General features: G+C 46.3%; 1 protein-coding gene across 10 annotated transcripts in view; it reads right to left on the reverse strand.

Annotated features, from left to right (window-relative positions):
• IMMP2L (inner mitochondrial membrane peptidase subunit 2) overlaps positions 1-17,805 on the reverse strand; it is a 631,779-nt gene that overhangs the window by 599,110 nt on the left and 14,864 nt on the right. For 7 of the 10 annotated variants that reach the window (XM_036231122.1, XM_036231116.1, XM_036231117.1 and 4 more), the window contains 2 exons: positions 8,870-8,986; positions 4,945-5,081 (listed from right to left, as the gene is read on the reverse strand). In XM_036231122.1, the coding sequence (XP_036087015.1) occupies positions 4,945-5,079 (135 nt within the window). In that variant the 5' untranslated portion in view covers positions 5,080-5,081; positions 8,870-8,986. Of the gene's footprint in view, positions 1-4,944; positions 5,082-8,869; positions 8,987-14,816; positions 15,227-17,805 lie in introns of those variants that run through there. The other 3 variants (XM_036231121.1, XM_036231120.1, XM_036231119.1) reach the window with 2 other exon arrangements.

Consider the following 17,805-nt stretch of genomic DNA (forward strand, 5'->3'; position numbering starts at 1 on the left):
AGCGGGCCAGTCTGAACGTCATCGGCCCCCGATTTCCGCCAGCACCCCTGTGCGCAGGGCACTGCGAAGGGCGCCCCTCATCCGATCAAACGGATTTACCTACACAGCTTTATTTAAAAAATCAAGTGTTGTGGAACCTGAATCTTATTTTCCATCGAATTATATCATTAGGTCATTAAAAACGTTATGTTCGGTTATGACGACCTTCGACCAGCTGCGACTCCCCATGTTCGATCATCTCTATCGTTCTAGCCAAATACCTAATGAGCTGTAAACGAATCCTGGAGCCCAACCTACAGAAAGAACCGCTGAGCAGTATTTAAAAAATAAAGAATTATTTCTTATAAGAGGGACTCCTGAAAACAAGCTTCTTCTGTTGAATCCCAAACCAACGGAAATTTAAAAGACACAAAAACAGCTCTTATACAATATTTCCAGGGCACCTAGAACAGTGTTTATTCAATAAACTCGAAAAGACTAGTATTGCATGCCCCTTTAACGAGATTCAATCTTCCAACCCTTGGATTGTCTTAAATAACATTCTACAAGTTCCAGAGTGACCTTCAAGAACAGCCATTCTAAAGAGATGATCCATTGGCCCTGGGCTATTTCTAACCTAAAGGCATCTGAAATGGATCAAGCCATTTCAGAATTCAGCGACTCAGAATTTCGATCCATTCCAATTTTGTCAGTCTTCCACAGCAAAGACCGGGGTCATTCCTGGGTGACTCAAAGGTGAAAAAACCACTCTTCAGACTACCTCTGAAATGACCCGTCTGTCCTTGGAGTCACAGCACCCGTGGTGGACGCACCTACCGGTCCGCCGGTCTCCCTCCCCTGCCTCCTTTGCCACGTCTACCCTTGGATGAAACACGCTTCCTGACTTCGCCAAACGGCGATGGACTTGCTTCGACTGATGGAATGTGGTCAGAAGAGCCACTGAGCTCTGAACTGAGGCTTTCAGAGGTTCGGAGTGTTTCCGGTCACCTTGTCCTCTGCTGCCACCCATGAGAAGGGCACACGCCCCAGGCAGTGAGGGGCCTTCCGTCTAGGCCCCACGAAAAGACTCCAACCTACGGGCTAGAGTGACTACAGTCAAGCCACAGACTCACAAATAAGAACTAGAGATCTGGATGTCGGCCACTGAAATCCCAGGGCTGTCTGCTGCCACAGTGGCCAACGATGAAAGGGCTCAAGGTATTTCCTGGCGCTGCTCCGTTCCAAGTTAAAATGTCCAGGCCCGTTCTCCAAAACAGTACGTGGGACCAAATGAGTTTTCATTTATGGATACACCAGGTACTGACCACTTGACATCTTCTATATTAATCTCACCTGAGGATGTACCTGTATCCAGGATTAATAATTCGCAGACCTCCTCTACTAAAGTCCCGTGAAGGCAGAATCCATGTCTGATTCACCATCCCTACGGCCCTCAAATAGTGTTCTGCACTTCCTGGCCGTTTGATAAATGACTCCCTATCCCACCCCACCTTGGCCAGTGCTTTTCGTTATTGTCCGTACCCCAAAAAGACCTCCTGAGTTGCAGAATTATTCATGTATCTGAAACGACAGAAAGCACGACTAGCTACGATCTTTCTACCTAAACACACAGGTGAACTAAAGTACTTGGCAGCGAACGATGCTCAAGACTGATAACCTAGACCAACATAAATTCCTTCTGGTTGGCACACAGTCCCCCTCAATGAACCCTGAGGTGTCGCAGGGATGGTGAGATGACATGTCTTGTGGCGTGACACACAAACACGCCGCAGAGACGCGTCGGCAGCCAAGGGTCAGTTCCGGGGGAGACCCCGCCGCGGGGCCTGCCAGCCCCTTGACCAGAGCCCGTTCCTGTCCGAGTCCCTTTACCGGCTGGTCCCCAAGGCCACTCTGTCTCCTGCTTGCTGCCCAGCTAATTTTCGCCATCATCTTCTATCATTCAACTGATCTGTTATCTGTTATTTTCTTTCCTTCCCTTCTGTATACTTTTTTTTTTTTTTTTTTGCTTTTTCTGCCTTTTTTTTTCATAGCTCTTAAACCTTGAAGGTGTCCAGGACGCTCCTTCCCTTTTCAACCAATCCACCCACTGCCATACAGCAGATACAAATCTCGGGCCTCGGAGCCAGTAAAGCAGGTGTGTCCCCGGCAGGATGCTCGGAGACTTCCAGAGAGCGCCACGCACCTGCCAGCGCTTCCAGCGCTCGCTTCATTAGGTAAATTGGAAGACGGGGATGTTTTCCAACTCTTTGTCCAAAAGTCTGCAGTAGCAAGATGCCTCCAAATATGCTGAATTAATTAATCTCCATATCTCATTCTTGCTATTTCTGTTCCTAAATAATTTTAAGTGTGATTTAGTGATAGCTGATGAAATTCTAAATTATCTATTATACTTAGAAGGATCCTAAAATTCCTAAAACACAGACATGACTGTAAGAAATACACAGTTCTCCTTTCTTCCCAGATTCGCCTTTCCCCCTTTATTCAGCAAACAGCACACGCAGCCCTTCTTCTGGGAATGTCACCTCTATCTCGCCATGAAATCTCATGGAACAATGTGACTCAAGCACATGCTGTCGTCCTCTCTCAGCCAGGCCACCGGCGAGGGAAGAGCTGGGCCGGTCACGGCACCCTGGCCCGCTGGCCAGAGACGAACTATCTTGGTACACGTACAAAGCAAACTCGACCGCAAACCTTCCTCCAAGGTTTTCCAGAGTGAGACTAAGGCAAGAGGAGAGAGTTCCATCGGGTGGTGAGGAAACTGGGCACCATGAGGCGTGAGGGCTGCCAGCGGCTTTGTGCCCTGCGTTGTGAAGGAAGCTGGCACGAGAGAACCAAGCCAGGACGCAGACAGCAGCAGACGTCAGGAACAGAGACGGGGCAGCCGGGCAGGCCCCTGGCTCCAGCCGTCCCTGATGGCCGCCGCCCTCCCGCCTTCCTCCTGGGGACATAAGCAGCCTTCCAATACACCCCCTCGTACAGCTAAGTCCATTCGAGCTGTTTTCCTATAACCAGCAGACAAGGAAGTTCTATATAATATTCCAAACGAACTATAAAACAACAGATTTAACCTATTGGGGGTAAGGTTGAGGAATACGGTGAGAAATTCTCACGTGTCTGCAGCAAACTATTGGTCACCAGCTGTTTAGATGACACAGTCTAACACCTTATTCGCTGCCTTCTGGCCTGGGCTAAGCCTCATTGTCTCACGAGACGGTCAATTCCTTGTGTTTTTTAGTGAAGTTCATAAATTTCCTCTCAGCGCAAGCCATGAACACAGATGACCAGTGGGTAAATACTGGGCTAAAACTGTGAAGATTGGATACTATGACTGTCACATGATCCTCTGGAATAAGAGAGCCAAGGCCGGAGGCTTCGTGTTCTGGAAAAGTCCATCTCAGGACAGTGATGGCTGTGCAACAAGCACCACCGAAACCGGAGAAAAGCGTCACTCACGTGACTACGCACCAAAGACACACGCTTGTTTGCCGATGGATTCAAAGAGATCCGAGGACTCAAAGGGGACTTGGGGGAGGGCGTGGGTTACGGAGCAGGCGGTGTCAGCCCCACATGAAGGCTCCACCGCAAAAGCTCAGCCAAGAAAGCCTAGCGTGCCCCAAGGACTGGGTCTAAGACGAGGCTGCCAGGAATTCAAAATTAAAGAGGCCGGAGAAGTAAACTCCTCTCCGCATTAAACGTAGGGAACTGCATCCAGGAACAAAGCCGAACAGCTGTAACCACCTAATGTTCACCGAGCCCCTTGCTGTCCAAGTAAGTGACCGCTTGGCTCGGGCTGCCGACCCACTGCGAAGGGAACCTCAGACACAGGGTTGGGCTCAGAATCCCCTGCCCAAGAGACGGCCCCGAACACCTTCGAGTGATGGAAGGAGAAGCGACCACTCGGACAGCCGTGCGTTAGAGCTTCAGCTTCACCAAGGATCCCACCGACCGACCGCCGAAACTCAGGAAGAGGCCCGGCTTCCGACACAATAGTCACAATTTAAAAAAAGAAGCAAATTCATGCTAACTGCTCGAAGTTGATGTCTATGCCCTTAATGAGCTCTAATTGAAATAAAAAGAAAAAAAAAAAGGCTCATTATTCTCTAGATCTTTTTAAGTTCTTAGAAGCTTATAGATCCATTTTACTTATTTGTTTTACATAGCTATTTAGCACAATGCATGAACTTAATACGTGCCAATAACAGAAGAAAACGAACCATATTATAGGATGCAAATTCTTCTTAATTGCATAAACTTACTTAAATGGCTAGGCTCTAGACATCGACTTTAAAAGAATGTGTTCTCTAAGTTATTCCAGAAGGCAATTTGCATGTAACTTTTGGAAATCCCCGAAGTTCTTCCAGAGGTAACTGGACTTAACCTTTTCGGTCACAGCATGCTAGAAGAACAGGTTAGAACACCTGGCCCAGTGCTCTAGACTTTCCACCTACCAGAGTAGGTATGTACATATGCATATATGTACGTATGCACATATGTACATATGCACATTTATACATGCACGTATGTATATATGCACGTACGTATGGATACTGAATTTGACCCAAACCCATTCTGCAACTGTACTAATAATTTGGTCTTTAAAGGATATTTCAGTATGTCTTCAAATATGGATCATTAAAATATCTTAAAATCCCAGGCCATATCCACAGAAAATGACGTCATTTAGTAAAATTATTTGAGAAGCTCGTTTACGCTTCCTAAAAATAAATAAACAGATAAATAAACTAAAGATACAGAAACGAATCTGATGATTATTCTGACTCACCCCTCCTCTGATTACGAAGGCATGAGACCTTATAAAGAAATTCAGTAAAGTCGAATTTCAGTTCAAGGTCTTTTTAAAACCTTTCGGTTCCCAGTAGGGCACACAGTGCTTGAGAAGCAAAGAAGCGCACGCTCTAAAAAGCGAAGTCACGTTACTGTCACCTGCATCGAGGCTCCTTCCACTCTCGCCACACAGGCGACCTTGTCCAGGAAAGTCACCGCCACTGGCACCGCCACGAAGAAGCCTTTACAGAAGGCCTTGAGGTACCTTCTCAGCCAGCCTCGGGCCTGCGCCATACCTAAGAACACAAAGAAAATGAGTGCGAAATTAAGAATAAAACAAATACCAAAAGAAGTGTAAAAAGAAAGACACGAAAAGCAGCATAAGAAAAAACAAGAGTTAAGAAAAGGCAACCGCATCTCTCAGCGTATTTCACACTCATCCCTGTAACCAATGGAATAAAATTGACTTAAAACCCCAAGGGCAAATGCATTCACTCAGGTTAATTCCTTTCATTAGCTCAAGTCCACCTGATAACTTCGGTGGAAAACTTCTCCTCAGAAAGCAATAAGTTAGAAATATAAATAAACGAGCATTCTGAAAATCAATCCTTTCCTGTTGCCGACAATTACGGCGAAGATACTCCTTATACTCCCCATGCCTGTTCTCTTCTGCAACACCAGACATGTTAGTGAGGCACTCGGCTGTCCAGACTCCCTTGCAGCTAAGTGGACCACGTGACTAGGTCTGACAAATGGCATGCTGAGCAGAAATGATATCCTCCCCCACTGTGCCCTTAAAAGGAGCATGCCCTCCCCTTCCTGGGGCTCGCCTTGTGGTATCTGTGATAATGAGGCGGTGGGAAGAGTAGGAGCAGCCAGTTCGATTTAAAGATGGCAAAACCGCCACATGGAAGGGTCCTAGGCCTCCAACACCACGGAGGACCGTAACCGAGCCACATCGCTGACGCTCAAACTGCTCAGCGAGACATAGGTCACTCTCCGTTGTGTTAAAACCACTGCTCCGTGGGCCTGTGTTACGGCAGCCACACTGACCCTAACACGGCAGTGAGGTCTGTGCTAGAGCAAGGAAAGAAAACCACCGTGTGCGTATCATTGGATGTATCTCTTGAGCAAGGGAAACGAAAGGGACCATATCGAGCTTAAAAGGTTTGGTGCAGCAAAGGAAGCCAGCGACAAAGCGAAAAGACAGCCCACTGGGTGCAAGGAGACACTGGCCAATGATACGTCTGGGAAGGGGTTAATATTCAAAATATATTAGGAACTCATGTAACCTAACACCAAAAAAAAAAAACATCCAATTCAAAAAGGGTCAGAGGGCTTGAAAGGGGACATACAGATGGCCAATAGACATAGGAAAAGATGCTCAATATCACTGGGCATCAGAGAAATGCAAATGAAAACCACAGAGAGAGATCACCGCACACCCGTCATAATGGCTATCATCAATAAATCAACAAGAAACAAGTATTGACGAAGACGTAGAGAAAAGGGAATGCTCGTGCACTGCTGGCAGGATTATAAATTGGTGCAGTACGGAAGTTCCTCAAAAAATTAAAATAAAATTACATATAATCCAGACATTCCCCTTCTGGGTAATTTTCCAAAGAAATCTAAAACAGTGTTTCGAAAAGCTGTATGCACGCCTGCATTCACTGCAGCAGTAGTTACAACAGTCAAGACGTGGAAGCGACTCACGTGCCCACTGAGAGAAACACAGGGAAAAAATTAGTGGTAAAAATAAACGATGGGATATTATCCAGCCATAAAAAAAAAAGAGAATGAAATCTTGCCATTTGTGGCAACACAGATAGACCGAGAGGGCATTATGCTAAGTGAAGTAAGTTAGAGGAAGAGGTGATTTCACTTACGCATGGAATCTGAAAGACAAAACAGAAACTCAGAGATACAGAGAACAAACTGGTGCTCACCTGCTAGGGGAAGAATGTAAAAGGTAAAAAGGATTAAGAAGTAGAAATTTCCAGTTATAATAATAGTCATGGGGATGTAAAGTACAGCATAGGGGATAGAGTTAATAATACTGTAATTGGGGGAGGGAGAAAATAAAAAAATAAAATGCTAAAAAAAAGTATGTTATATATAGTATAAAAAAAAATAAATAAACTGGCGTTTAAAAAATTAATAAAGTAATACTGTAATAACTGTATATAGTATCAGATGTGTACTAGACTTACTGGGTGATCACTTCTTAAAGTATATAAATGTCTAATCAGTATGTTTTACACATGAAACTAATACTAATAGTACCGTGTGCCAACTGTAATTGAAAAATTGAAAAAAAATGTAATGCTGTTTATCAAAGAAGTATAAAAACCCACATACATATTCATGACTATAGGGAGTGGGGGGGGGGGAAATAAGTAAATGAGTAAATACAAAAATATAAATACATGAGTAAATACAAAAAGCCAGAAAATCATAGTTAATTTCAGAAGATTTTACCCAGTGAACTATACGATGTAAGCTTGAAATGCGAGACAAGAAGAAGTGATGAAAGACTGTCACTCCCTACGTGACACGGGATTGTACTTATGGGTCCCCTTCCAAACGGTTTCGTCCCAAAGGCCCCACTTCCGACTGCATTTTGAAGGCATTTTTCCTTTTGAAGACGCACACACGAGGAGCCCCACGGCCCTGAGCACCACTTCGTCCTCCAACCCTGACAAAGCAAAGCGATTCTCCAGGGTTCCCAGCCTCAGACAGTGGCCTTCAAACTTTTTTGACCATGTCCCACATTAAGAACTACATTCTAAATAGCAACCAAGGACTTGAGTCCTCACTCATTCATACACACACACACACACACACACACACACACACACGTGCGCACGCGCTTACACAAATACCCTCACACTGCAGAAAATAAGAATTGGAAGTTTTCCCAAAAAAAAAAGAATTTAAAAGTTTCACAAGGTGACACTTATCTTTACTCTAAACAGGCTGTAACTTGAGTCTGTTCTATGTCACTGAATGGGACAAGGCGGATACGGGAAGAGCGGATTATTCTGGTGGCCCGGGGCGACGGTGGTGGTGGTAGGGACAGAGTAAAACGGGCGGACTTGAGATACGCCTCTTGGGAGTCAAACCGACAGGACTGGAAAAGGGCGGGCGACGGTGGGTGGGGGGAGAGGAGAGGAGAGAGTCGAGGGGCAGGCGCAACCCCTCGAAAAGCTGCTGTTCTGCCATTCCCTTGAAGTTCTAAAATATGCTCGTAATTCAATTCCTCGACTTTTGTTCAGCCCTATGAAGCAGTCACTCCGGCATGTCGATACTTTGGGATGATCTAGTCTTGATCTCTTCACCACCACAATAAATAACCCACACTTTCTCAGTCTAGTCTCTCTGCTGCTCTAACTAGAACAACAACAACAACAAAAAAAAAAAACAGGAAGATTTTCCCCATTTATGCAGCCCTCGGTATATTTAACTGACTGCAATCTTTCAGGTAGTCAATGCAGGCTATAATGCAACATTGCACACTTGTGAAAACTCAAAAGTTTGAGCTTAAAAATTCTTACCTTTTAACTTACCCACTTTAGTTCAAACAGGGAGGAAAAAAATGCTGACAATTCACATTCCAACCAACCTGACGAGTCGACTATTTTAGGTAGCTATAAACTGGCTTTAAACACACAAATCTACGCTTAAATATTAAGCTAAACTATATTTCAATGATCAGGTCAAACAGGTTCACACACCAGAGGATTTAGACTCAAAACAGGACAAATTCAGGCAGAAACACAGGCTTCTCTGCATCTGCGGCCCTCAGCATAAAAGCAGTGAACACGTGACTGAAGGAACCGTAACAAGTGTTCTCACTGCTGCGCTGGACCCGCGGGCCGGGCCCCTCACTGCCTCGCCAGGGACCCCTGCAGGCCACAAACCAGACAAACCTGGTAACACCACAGCTATGCCAGTGAGAAGGGAGCATGCGTGATTACAGCGTAAATCAAGGGGGGGAAGGCATTAACGTAAGGTGCATTAAATTCAGATTCGCAGAATTTCAAGCCCCCCCTTCTTTTCCAGTAAGCATGCTCCTACATACCGCAACTCCGCGGGGGCTCCCCCAAGAAGGCGCGTGGTAACAGAGTCAGGGGCCCCAAGGCGGCCTACACCCAGCTGCGTGGCTGATCAACTCGCTTCCAGGCCTCAGTCTCCTCAACTGTAAAAAAAAAAAAAGTGTTAGAGTCCATTCCTAAGGTCCTTTCTATGCCCAACATTTTGTATTTCTACAAACTTTTTGGTTGTTTCTCCAGGACGTTAGCAGATGCTAAAATAAAGAACCACACTTAGACTAAGAGGAGATATGAAGTCACCTGTTAGGTTTCAGTCTTTGTGTTGAAAGATAAAAAAAAAAGACTGCTTTCATGAAATAACCAAGAGAAATCCAGAACCTGGAACCCGTGCAGATCATGTAAAAAAAAAAAAAAAAAAAAAAAAAAACATTTTAAACACAGGGAAAGACGTCAAGCCACGGCGACCAGGGCACTGCTGCCATCTGCCACGCCACAAAGTCAGGACAAGCGTTTCCGACTGGGATTCTCCAAGGGCATGTGGAGGGGGGGGTTGGCGGGGGCCGGGGTGCCAGCCAGAAGGAGTGCGGATTCTTCCCCAAGCCTAGGGGACACTTTGCAAACACGTGGTCTCTGCTCTGAGAGGCTCAGAAGTCTCAGTCCTGTCCTGTCCTGCCTCAGTCGTGAAGGACTCCTGCGCCTCATGATAATAAAACACTCTCAAAAGCTTCTATCAATCACCAAAATACTAAAGAAAGCACACATAAATGAAGACATAAACGGTCCGTTTCTAGGTCAAGTCATACAAACGAATGCTTAAAGTTTCAGGGCATGCCCACTTTGGGAGAGTCAATGCATTTCCTTTTCTATGTAAATTGCCAAAGAATCGCTGGGATGATCTGGTCTTTTGTTCACCCTTGGAATGTTTAAAACCGTCACCTTAATAAGCACCTAGCCTCTGCTTCCTCTGAGAAAAATCTCCCTTAAGCAAGTACCCTGTGGTTCTAAAATCGCCCCTAGGATAAAGGGAATGATTTTTATCAGTGATCCCATCCTTCCAGTAACCACGCCAGTCATTTAGGTTCAAAACATCACGCGTGAGAAAATTATTGCGTAAGTAGTAGGCGCATCCAGTCCACGGCTGAAGTGCTTAAACTCAAAGTATTTCTAAATAAGCTTTCAGATTTAGTTGGAATCATATTTGCCACCTGGCAGGCGGCACCTTCGAGTGAACGCGTCTTGGAGGCGCTGACCTCCACCACGTACCGATACTGATCTGCACTGTAACCGCCCCCTTCCCGCTCTTGACTTGTGATCTGATCATGCGTGAACTCATCTCAAATCGCTCTTAAATTTGTTCATGCTGCATCCTGTATAAAGTCACAAATCACTCATCCACAGCAATCAGCTGGATAAATACTCCCCAAGTCATCTTCATGATAAAAACTATTTAAAAATTGTGTGGGAGGTTTAAAGAGGGAAATAATAAATTACAAAGTAGCGTCTTATATAAAATGTAACCCTTTGATGACATAATGAGATGGCACAATTAGATAAGCGAATCAAGATTTTATTTAGAAATTCAAACTATGTATCAAACTGTGAATATCAAAGAATCTAAGGGCCGGGACCCAAGCAAACCCAACACCCAATTCCTGACACTCCATCCACGGTTATCGGTCGCCTACTATGAGTCTGTGAGCTACACACACGATGCAGGACCAGCCGGCCGTGGTCCTCGGCCGCATGGAGTTTGCATTTTCACGTTTTCTCCCTGAGGTGCCTACTTTGTGTTAGATGCAGTGCTGAAACAGGCAACGAAGGTACAAAGACAGACCAACAAGACCCCGAGAAACAAGCAGGTGACCGCACACGACCAGGCCACCCCCTCTGTGGGTTCCTCCGGGAGCTCCCAGCACCAGCGGCTTCAGGCTGCCAGCGGAGCCTGGGCACGCGGGAAAGCAGGGGCATCTGGGCACGCCCACAGTGCCATGAGAGAAATGATGGCTGATGAACCAGAACAATCGTGAGTCTGCTGGGAGCGCATCTGGACAAGTAATCTATGAAAACCAACTCGACACCCATTTTTCAGGGCCGGCTTGCTCCTTTCTCATAATAAGTCAGTAGTACAAAAACAGACAATTGGTAAACTTTAGGATATGAACTGCAACGTATAAATTCTTTATATTTGAACACATCTGGCTTAGCAATTGTCACGCAAAAATTCTCAAAGAGGCCAAAAGGGCAAGAAAATAAAGAATGAAGAAAAATGGGCCAAAAAATAGTAGAGGAGAGAAATATAAGGGGTCACACGTAAAGAGAATCACGTCGGGGCAAAGATCCCAGGAAAAGAGGCAGCACCGACAGTCTGGAGACAGGGGCCCCCTCTCGGGACCTGAAACTGCTTCCTTGACAGAGATAAATGCAACTTTTTATTGGTAAACTGATGAGCACCTCTGGCTGCTGAGAAGCGAGGTTAGAACTGACGAATGTTAACTCGAAGTCGGGAATATTTAAGAGCAAATAAATTCCAAGGCCACATTCTGCTACGGCTGGAGTAGACAGAAACCACCACGGGAAAACAAGGAGGGTGTGTGCAGACTCACAAGGGCTTCCTGGGGGCTGGGTACGGGGCCTCCTGCTCGTTGGCCTGGAGCATCTCCACCCATCTTTTTCTCTGCCTCGGTGGGCGAGGGCCTCCCTCCCCCCCCCCGCCCCCTCCCCCCCCATCCACGTGGGTGCTGTGCAGAAGCAGCGTCAGCAAAGAGGGAGAGTCCGTGGAGAGGGGGTGGGCTTTGAAGCTAAAGGAGCCCGTTCGAGTCACGACTCAATCGTGTCACTCTGGACAAATCGCTTCACCTTGCGGAGCCACAATTTCGTCACCTGGGAAAACGTCAGGTGTTTCAGAAGTTCGAAATGTCCATATGTGGTGGTGGTGGTGGTGGTTCTTAAGCATTTGTATGAAGGGAAAAAACAAAACCGCCCATAAAACTCGCATCTGAATACATTACATGTAATTTTTAGAGAACGACGGCCAGATCATCAGTTAAAGTGTTTGTGCAGGCAGAAGCATTAGCCACCGCCTAAGGAAGAGGACAAGCAATTGCGAATCAAAACCGGTTAACAGACTTCGGGGTGTCCGTTACATACGATAAAACATACGGCCTATTTTCTACGTAACGAGACCCCTAATTAAATAGTGACAGTTCTATTCTGCTTTGCACCTAACCTTGTTTTAAGACCCGACTGCTGAGAGGCTATCATATTTCTACATATTAGCCAATTACCAAGAATTACAGAGCACCAACAGCAGCACTGTCTTAGGTGTTTTGAGAGGTTTTTTTTAAGGCAGAATAAAAGGAAAATATGACTTAGTACCAGAATTTGACCAAAGGAAATCATTACAAATCATTGAGGGGAAAAAAACAAAAAGAGCTGGAATTATAAGAAACAGTTTTATAAGAAAAGCTGGCGAAAATGACTTAGAATGTAGGTGGTGCGTTTAAAAACGTGCACTACCGAATTCTTATGTTTCCCACATGTGAACAAGCTTTCATTAACGTGTTGGAAATAAAAGAAAGATAAATCACATTTGGTAAATTTCTCAGACGAGAGGAAAACAGCGAGGGCGACCGGGGCGCGGGGCACACGCGAGGAGAAGGGAGGGAAAAGGCTGCGCCTGGCGGCTTCTTATTTTGCTTTTATTCCTGAGCAATGCGGAGATCGTCACGACTTCCGGTATCTTCGGAAACCTTGTGAAACCAGATGCACGACGCTACCCGAGGCCTCTCTACGAGCTGGTCCACAGCACCCTAATCCTCTAAATTATCCTTATAACTCCACGGAGACACCATTTGACTGTATTTACAACTGAGGCCCGATCTCAAATTTCAGCTATTAAAATGCCATATATTCTGCAAAAATAGTTTACCATAAAAATTAACAGGACAGTGAATAGCTTTTTGTAGAATGAGAAAAATCCTATTAAATGATAACCGTTAGGCAAGGAGAAGCGTGGTAAGCTTTGGACTGTAATAACCACAAAATTTGGATTTCAACACTGTAGTCTATATTTTTTCCAATTTAATAGAAAAGCATAACTGCTCACTAAGTAAATGCTAAAGGGAATGTGTACCTTACGCTAACAACGTGGTAACGTAAATATACGTGTAAATGAGACGACCGGGTACTTACCCACAACCCAAGCAAAGCAATTAGAGGACTTTGGGCCATTTCTCCATAAACCTATTTATAGCCAAAGCAATAATATTTTCAATTGGCAAAAGAACACATATTTTAGTACCAGAATACTTATGGAATAGCTTATTTAGCATTTAGGCTGCGTGTAAAGTTGGCTTTAAAAAAAATAATGAGAGCCTGTATACGAAAAAAGCATCCTTCCCCCCACCCCCCGCCGCCCCTAAAAAATAAATCTCAAACCCCTTCCAAAATCAAAACTAAGAAATAGCAGTGAGACAGGGGAAATAAGAAAAAGATGATAACCTACAAATAAGAAGAGTGAAAAATACACCAGGAGAATATTAGAAAGTGAGCATCAGGCGATACCTGAGCAACGGGAAACCGTCCCTGGAACGACCACGTGACCCAGGGAAACGGTCCCTGAACGACCACGTGACCCAGCCACCTGAGGCGTTGGCTCTGCTGCTCCTTACCTGCCTGGCTACCTCCTCTGTCGGCAGGCTGCCTAACATGCTTCAACACTCACTGCTTCGACCCCACCGCTGTGTGGTTCATAAATGCTACAGGGTCTCATCGGGCCCCGACGGTCAGCAAAATGGGCTACTTTTTTAAAAGAACATGATCTCGGGGTCTCATGAAGACCCTCTGCTGCCCTCCGCTCTCCACGCCTCAGCTACGTTTTCCTTCATAGACGACAAACGCCTGTGAGTGAATACGACATCAGATCAAAACTGGACGAAGAGATCAAGAGCAAAAACCTGGTTTTTCCTTGGATCAAGGCTGGGAATAGGAAGTGGAAAGGTTTCTCAAAGTTGCCAAAGCCACCAGACCTTAAGGGGACAAACATGGAAAAGCCAAGTCCCAACACGGTGCGACTGGGAAGTACGATGTACCCAGCAAACACACAGCCGGCCCAGAGACGATTGCGCTTAAAGGAGTGACGAATGTGAAGATCGGCAGCGCTGGTTCTCAGAGCAGAGAAACAAACGCGTGAAGGCTCTGAGGAGCCTGCCAACAACGAGCCCTGTCCGGGCGACGGTGGGGAGTTCTGGAAGGCTGCCCGCAGCCCGCCGCCGGCAGCCACGTGTCCACGGCGAGCTCGGGTGGCAGAGACGCACGTTGCATGAGAAGATGAGCCCGACTGCAGGTGAAAGCGCAGTAACCAGTGACCTTGGCGTGAGTGGCTACGGCGCCAGGGCACGTGGCGCACACACTTGTGGAAATGGAAGCAAAGTCCATGTTATAATCATTACTGGTGGTTTTTTTTAAAAAAGAAAAAAAAGGGCAGCCAAGGGGATCAGAGTACAGAGTGGCTCCTCCCAGAGACAAAGGGGGGGGGGGGCTGGCCCAGAGTGCTCTCCGAGCCCAGGACTCGAGGTGCAGAGAGAGGAGCAGAGAGTCCAGGGCGCAGAAAGTCCAGGTGCCCGCGGGGAGCTCTGCAGCGTGCAGAGCCGCCACCATCAGGCTGCTCCCCCAGAAACCCTGGCTGGCCTCCTTGCTGCTATCAGAAGATTGTTTCAGATACCTGTGAGATTTCATCCACGTACGGCGCCCTGAAGTTATGCAGCATCTGCCAATCAAAGATTTGCAATTACTCGTGGAAGTAGGGAATCATATTTTTTTTAAATTTCTTTTTAATGCTGTAAGCAGACATCAGCAATGAAATGCAATGATCCCTACAGTACAATTCCAAAGACGTCTCGGAAGTTGGGGAAATAAAGCAACTTAAAATGTCCCCGGATCATTATTATTTTGCATATCCTTTTTTAGATACTTGACCAATAAGAGGCAATGGCCGTCGAATCCAGTAGAGCGTAGCATTATGTGACATTCCGTCAGTTTGACAGGGCTCTCTAAATGAATCGCTGGATCAGGTGTGATCTTAGCGTAGAAGCAGTCATCTAGAGGAATGGAACGAAGGGGAAATAAAACGATTCTTATTTTAACTATTCCCGCACGTTCAGTGGCAGGCCTCCCTTCGCAATGAGAAGCCGAATTCCCGCCTTGGTAAGGGCGGGCAGGGCTCAGGGGCACGCTGCCGGCCCACGGGATGTGGCGTTGAGTGGTGCGAGGTGACCTCTGAGGCTAGCTGCTAAACGGACAGCTTCCTCCTCGCTCTCTCTCCTGGGTCGCCACTTCCAGGCGAGGCAGCACCGTGTCCGGACACAGACCAGCCCTGGCAGAGGCCCCCCGCCATGGAAAGGAAGTGAGGCCTCCGTCTCTGCCCCCCGTAGCCAGCACCCCCTGGGCCGCCTTGTGAGTGAGCCGCCTGCAAGGCACAGCCGGCCACCTCTGGGACGCATGCAGAGGACTGCGGCTTGGGTTGAAACCCTAAGTCCAACCCGAAGAGAGACCCTAAACCAGAACCGTGAGGCTGAGCTGCGCCCACATTTCTGACCCGTGGGAACTGAGAGACAATAAATGTTTTAACACAGCGAATTTTGGGGATAATTTACTTTGCATAAACAAGTAATAACATGGGAAACCCAGAAAAGATCCAAAGACAGAAGGAACGAACCCTGCTGTATGATAAAGACTTAACTCGGGGGGGTGGGGGGGTAATTAACACATGATTTTGAAATAACTAGCCATAATTTGGAGGGGAAAAAAGATTTTTCAGGAATCCAAACATGGCCTTAGTCGAGACATACCTAGGCTATTCTGAGTAAAATGTAAAGAGGTAGAGAAATATTCCATAAGATAAAAAAGAAAATGAACGATAAAACTTTGTTTCACTTTGGCAATAGCTTCTAATGAAAGATTTGAAACAGAACAAAACAATCTCAATATTCTTGATTTACACCACACATTTTTATTATATACTACATACATTAAGAAGAAATGGTCCTTCCCCATTTGATGCTTAAAACCTAAACAAGACAGAGAATCGAGCCGGCATTCCCCCCCCCCCCCCCCCCGCACTGTGTGGGGGAGGGGCGGACCCAATGAATGGGGGCGGGGCCGAGCTTCGCTCCTTTCCTAGGTGAGCCTCGCGCTCCACGGAATGAGCCGGCCAGGCGCGTCCTCCTTGCCGGTGTAAGACATCCGGACGCGGGCCGTGCACACTGCGCCTACACTGCCCACCACTGCAACTCACGCGTCAGCTTTCCTTTCATTTAAACCGCTTGACTGTGGTATGATCGACACATGAAAAGCCAAACGGGTAATGTGCACCGCTTCTGAGTTGGAAAGTAAGTGTACACGCACGAAACTATCACCACGATCAAAGCCATGAGCTGCCATGAGCTGCCCATCACCTCCAAAAGTTTCCTCCCGCCCTCCTTTAATCCTATAACTTTTGAAAGTAGTATTTAATTCTACAGCCTCAGCTGGGGGCAGGGGGAAGCAGTTCTGTTTTAGATACATGGTAGGACTGAGCCAATGAGCAGAAGTGTCTGCTGGGAGCCGCAGTGCAAAAGGGGAGACCACCAAGCAGGGAGCCAAGAGCGAGCCTCTCGGAGACCTGAAAGCAGACGCCCCAGCAGGGACCACGGCGTCCAGAGCCTGGATCTCAGGTCCTGGCGCTGTTCCTCGCAAGGGCCCAGGCTCTGCGGAGAAAGGCTTCAGGCCAGGGCCGGGGCGCGGAGGGTGGACCATGAGCCCGGAGCCGCTCGCTACGCTGCCAAGTGAGGAAATTCTCAGAAGAACGATGAAAGCACACGAAAAGGACACGAGCCCGTTTGAAGGTGTTCCCCCCAGCTAAATACGTGCGAATTCGAGCGCCTAAATAATTAACATCAGTAATGATTATGAAGCATGGAAAAATATCTTAGGATGTGCTCGGTTTCTGAAAGTGGGCGATATTAAAGAATGGGTATTTATACTCAAAAGGCAAGGTAGGTGATGTTAATTTGATTTAGTGGAATGCCATGAAAGTGGTTTATCAACTGATGTTTAGTAACCTGTAAAATATTATTTTCAGATACGTGTCTCTGGAGAGGATTCTCAGGTATATGTTAAAAACGGAGCTCCCTTGCAGGTGCAATCATTTTTTTTTTTTTTTTTAATTCGTCAAGTATCGTTCCCCATAATTTCCAAAGCGTAATTGTTGAGCTGAGTAAATAAAGCTCTCCACTATTCTTTGATTATTATATCTGCATATTCAATTGTTAAATAACTTTGGGATCAAGTAACAAAATGGAAAGTTTGTGAATTCAACCTATTTAAAATGCACAGCATTTTAATTATCGTTAGTCGCAGCATACAGTGGTGGGACCCCTGTGGGTTTGTCAGGAAACAGCTCATGTTGAATACAGGTTGGTCTAAAGGATGCTGGGAGGAGCAGACAAATGATTACCAAAAAGAGAATTGAGTTGGCATCTCTTCCTTCAGTATTTATTCCTTTTAGGTCAGTAAACACTTATTGAGTACCTGCCACATGCCGGGCATCATAGCAGTTTCTATACTGCAAGAATGAAGACGTATCTGTGTATCTATATAAATACTGAACATTAAACATGGTCCTGAATTGCTCTAGCCTTGTGCTGAGGTTAAGAAGGCCATAAAAATAACGTGAAGACAGATTTTACAGACGAGAGAGGCCATTGGGGATGTTATGGAAAGACAAAGTGCACAGAATTCTACATTGTCTGGTCACAGAAAGACTCTGTCATCCAAACAGCTGCCCCAAGGTCCAGACGGTAGGTAGCCAAAGTGCCCTCTCCCGAGGAAATACAAATCACCACTTCCTCCGGCTTGAAATCTGTCAGTAATTCGCCATTGCCCACGGCGGATACCGAGCTCTTAGATGTAGCACGCACAGCTAAGT

This window comes from Rousettus aegyptiacus, unplaced genomic scaffold (genome assembly GCF_014176215.1).
Source record: "Rousettus aegyptiacus isolate mRouAeg1 unplaced genomic scaffold, mRouAeg1.p scaffold_m13_p_13, whole genome shotgun sequence".
Lineage (NCBI taxonomy): Eukaryota > Metazoa > Chordata > Mammalia > Chiroptera > Pteropodidae > Rousettus > Rousettus aegyptiacus.